Raw genomic sequence first — 4614 nt, 5'->3', positions numbered from 1 at the left:
GAAAAAGCGCAAAGGTTATGTTTAACTGAGCATTGAAAAAAAAAAAACAACAACAACTTGGATCATGTACAGAGACTAGAGCTCAGTGGTTGGTGATTTCAATATGAAGTTGGGGAAATTTCCCTAACTAAAGCTTGCAAGGGAATTATCGTCAGACTAGTTTGTTAGCGTTTTTAATTAATAGCAATTTCAATTTGGAAGTACGGGGGGGGGGGGGGGGGGGGAAAAGGGTTGTGCTAAGCTTGTTTAGGAGAACCAGTACCTTGCATTTTAAACGTACTTATTTCTTCTGCCTGTGACTCTGAAACGATTTCGGCGATCATCTTTTTCTAATATAATTCGGTTTTATTATCTGAATTGATATTGTAAATTAGTCACCTGAAAAGTTTCTACAGCTGACTTTCCGAACGTCAGCTTTTCTTCACAGCACTCGTCGTTTCGCTCTGACGAAGAGTTAACGCTCGAAGCGTCAGCTTTTCAAACAATTTACGGTGAGCAATTTATGTCATCAACTCAGAAAAGTTAATAAGAACAAATTAACATTTAAAAGAAGCTTGTACTGTGATTGTAGAGACTCCTAAATTTTCGTCAGTTGTTTTGCGTCAACTTTTTAGTTTTTGTCTTTGGTTTGTTAACCATAGACAATAACCCTTTAACCAATAACCCTTTCAAATGACCTTGATTTTGTGGAATGAGTCGTCCATCATAGCTATCAGCATGTTGACGGCAACAAGGATGGTGCATATGACGTAGGCTCCCATAAATACGCGACCAAATTCGGTAGTGAGAGTGAAGTTTTGATCCTGCACTGAAATGCTCTCCTCCTGTCCACCACCATCAAACAGCAACCAAAACAAGATAATGAAAGTGTTGGTATGTCTAAAAAAGGTGTGAAAACAAAATTTCATCTAATTATTTTTAATCGAAATTAAGGTTAAAGCCACGGACTAGGTTTTTCTATCAATATGAGTTCATGACTGATTAATTTTTTGCAACGGGCAAACAACTTTAAAATATATATAAAAGGTGTCTTCAGTTCCAGTTTTTTAAAAAGTTTCTGTGTTTGTTTATCATTCCTGATCGTCTCTGGGTTCGCAAAGGAGAGTTAAAAGGTAGTAGGGGCAACACAAATACCCAGTATTTTGGAAAATATTTCAAATCTTCAATCAAAGCAACATGTTATCAAAATAAATTTTAAGCACGAAACAAAATGATGTTCAGTAATAGTTTGAAACCGAAACTTAGCTCGACAACCACTCTTTGAGAAAAATCCAAAGATATTCTGGAATACTCACAAAGCAAATGGATGAGAAAGTTGGTAGTCAGCGGTTTTGGTGTCCCGCTTTTGGAGCTCTCTCTGAGAGGCAACATAGTACGAGTAAATCTTGGCCACCCCTGTAGCAAACGCAAAGTAGAGAAGGAGAAAGATGGCAAGAAACTTAAGGACATCTCTCAGCATTTTGTAAAGCGACAGCTGTAAGGGACCCAGGGTTGAATTGACCTGGAAAAAGTGTGCCAAATGAAAATAGGCTATGACGGATGCACTGGCATAAATGGCATCTGCAACGATGAATGATTTTTTTTCAGGCCTCCACTCTCCGTACACGCGCCACGCGACCAGCCATAGAACGTAGGCCACCATGAATGTGAGGATAATCAATGTATCAACAACATTCCACCACTTTGAGAAGTAAATGAAAGCACCTTGCCTCCAGATTTCCACGATTTCCTGTATGAGTAGGCCGAGAACGAAGAGCATAATAACCCAATCTGTGGGTAGGATTCAGTGATCAAGTTGTAAGTAAAACTTATGTACTCTCTTTTTTTAACTATGAACAAGGATTAATTGCAAACTCCGAAATGCTTGCACTCCACACAGTCCTGTTCTGAATATGTCCCCTAGATCTTGTCATGCAGGTATGAAATCAGAAGGCGGGCGTTGTAGCTCACCTGTTATGGTTGCAGCTTACGGATGTTTCTTTGTTGTATAATTGCTTAGGTGTGTGTATAAATGCACGGACTCTAATTGGTTGAGGATTGCGTCATATCTCACTATAATCACCTCGTGCAAGGTGATTATGGCAGGGGCCAGAGTTCTGGAGCACCTGAACAATTATGCCTAACAATTAATCGCCTCAGGCTCATTGAATATTGTTGAACAATCCCCTCGACAATCTCAATTCACACACAGCAATTAATTGTTAATTACACTACTACTACTACTAAGGCCCGTGGCTCCGTGTGGAGCATAGGCCATCGACGACCCCTCGCCATCGCACTCTGTTCTGGGCTAATCTTGCTGCTCCTGTCCAGTTTGTACCTTGCTGCTTGAGCTCTGCCTCAGTGTCTCGCCTCCAGCTGTTGCGAGGCCGGCCTCTCTTCCTCTTTCCCTGCGGGTTCCAGGTCAGAGCTTGGCGTGTGATGCTGGATGCTTGCTTCCTGAGGGTGTGTCCGATCCAGCCCTACTTCCTCTTCAAAATTTGTTTTGCTACTGGTTCCTGTCCCGCTCGCTCCCACAGGTCTTCATTTGGGATCATCTCTGGCCATCGGACGTTGTAGATGCGCCGCAAAGAGTGTTTAAGAATGTCTGGATTTTTGTTAATTACAGCCCACTCATTAATTTTCCGACTGATTCTATCGGCTAATTTTCGCCACATAGTACAAAATCACAAAGCAGTTATCATGCAAAAACCCCCGTTTACATCGATATTTGTCCTGCGATTACTTCCGTTGAAAAGAAGCACAGGCAGCGAAAAAAGTCAGCTGAGGGGTTTCACTTTTTCATTTTTATTACGGTACATGGAAGAAAAAAATCAATTGTAGAGTCCAGTGATAGTGACATCAAAAGCTGATCTCAAATGCTGCTTTGAAAATTATGTTTCCAAGGAAATGGCTCACTGAATCTAATCACTGAAGTTTTCGATGTATCTTCTTACTAATTTACAATATTAGGCCTCTGAAACATATGAATTTAAAAGCATTCAAAATTTCTCTCGCAGTACTTATTTGGATTTTGCGTGACAACTATTTATCAAAATAAAATATATTCTGTACAAGATTTGCCAAGATTTGAAATCATTACGTGATTATTAAAATGAAAATCAACTCACCAATCCACGTAAGGCCTGCTCCGTCAGGCCCATACCTGTACTCAAAAGATGACCCAAAGATTAAAGCCAGAAATATCATGTATGACATGGTGTGGTTAAGGAACTTCGAATAAGGATCCTCATACAGCTTTCTCAGCCAGTGGGAATCAAATCGGCAGCACGGGAAATTCTTGCGAATTAACTTAAGTGGAATGTAAAAAGAGATCGTAAGGCTGACGAGTAAAAGTTGGAGCAAGCACCAGGCTGCTTTAATCCCGATTCCCCTATTTCGCCAACCAGGACTTTGATTGTAGATGACTTCGTCAAGAACAAATTGACAGTTTGGGCTTGCCACAAACTGAAAATCAAGTAAAACCAAAGTGAAACTGTGGTCAAAATGAAATCCTTGCGAGTGTCTTTGTACAAAAGAAGGCGTGAAAAAATGCTGATGTTTGTCAATGCTAGACGATAGACAACGATTGGCAAGTGTTAGAGAAATGTTTGGTTTTTTATGAGAAAATTCATTTCCCTGAATTGATGCTCAGATTCAGCAATATTAGCAGGTTTGAGAATCGCGTGTTATTGAGGGCAAGACAGCTCTTGGAAGAAACATACCATTTTGGATTTGCAATGAAATCCAATTTTTATACTCAGCCGTTCTCTTATTCCGATCTTCGAGGTTGATATAATGTTTGCAAGCGAGGTTTCGTCCAAGGTTAATACCGTCAAAATAAACCGAAAAAGGTTCAAGTTTGCTTTTGCACCTCGCGTTCTCTTTATGAGAGAGTCTGGCGCTGCCTTACCAAATTACGGTAGATTAATGCGTGTTTGAGTTATATATGTTAGTGTACAGAGAATGGTATGTTGATCGCACCAATTAGATCGTTTAGGGTATGTATCTCGCACCAATCAGATCGCCGCATTAGGGTATGTATCTCGCACCAATCAGAGCGTCGTTTTTGCTCTTTGGTTTAAGAGGTGTTCAAATTTCGCCAAAGTAATGGGGAATTCGGTGAGAGCGGTTAGTAAAGTGCAATCATCTTTTAGAATGAGAAATGTTGGCTTTTCTGTGTTTTCAACGTGTATTTTACCGCGCTTTATGAGAAATGTGATACTACTGGACAGATGAAAGATATCAGATTACCCATAGTAAACGTGTTACTCATGCTGTGAAAATGGTGGACAGTTGTTCGAGAGAAAATGGTATTTCTAACGAATGAGTCTGCGAATAAGGCAGAAATAGATATTTTGTCGGCACGAGATACGACAAGGCCTGGGCCTTAGGCCCGGGCATCATGGGTAATGATGCAGTGGTATATAAGGGAAAGTATAGCACGTGATGTCCATCTAGGCCTCAGAACCAACCGTTCACCTCTGGCTGATGACAAATTTATTTTAATTTGAAAACATATTTTCTTTAGCTGTGAAGCCTCATAGGATGGGCTGCCAACTGCTCTGAGTTTGGGCCATGGTTCCTACCCAGATTTCCTGTCATGTTTTTCCCCAAAGGGGTTTTTTCTGGCAG

General features: G+C 40.6%; 1 protein-coding gene across 1 annotated transcript in view; it reads right to left on the bottom strand.

Moving 5' to 3' along the window:
- LOC131792721 (short transient receptor potential channel 5-like) overlaps positions 1-3341 on the bottom strand; it is a 15804-nt gene extending 12463 nt beyond the window's left edge. Inside the window, exons 1-3 of the mRNA XM_066162725.1 lie at positions 3111-3341; positions 1296-1770; positions 678-879 (exon numbers count right to left, since the gene is read on the bottom strand). Coding sequence (XP_066018822.1) covers positions 678-879; positions 1296-1770; positions 3111-3198 — 765 coding nt within the window. The 5' untranslated portion in view covers positions 3199-3341. The remainder of the gene's footprint in view (positions 1-677; positions 880-1295; positions 1771-3110) is intronic.
- Positions 3342-4614: the final 1273 nt, after the last annotated feature.

This window comes from Pocillopora verrucosa, chromosome 2 (assembly GCF_036669915.1).
Source record: "Pocillopora verrucosa isolate sample1 chromosome 2, ASM3666991v2, whole genome shotgun sequence".
Classification (NCBI taxonomy): domain Eukaryota; kingdom Metazoa; phylum Cnidaria; class Anthozoa; order Scleractinia; family Pocilloporidae; genus Pocillopora; species Pocillopora verrucosa.
The sequence above is the reverse complement of the archived record's forward strand: the minus strand, read 5'-3'. Positions and strand labels throughout refer to the sequence as shown.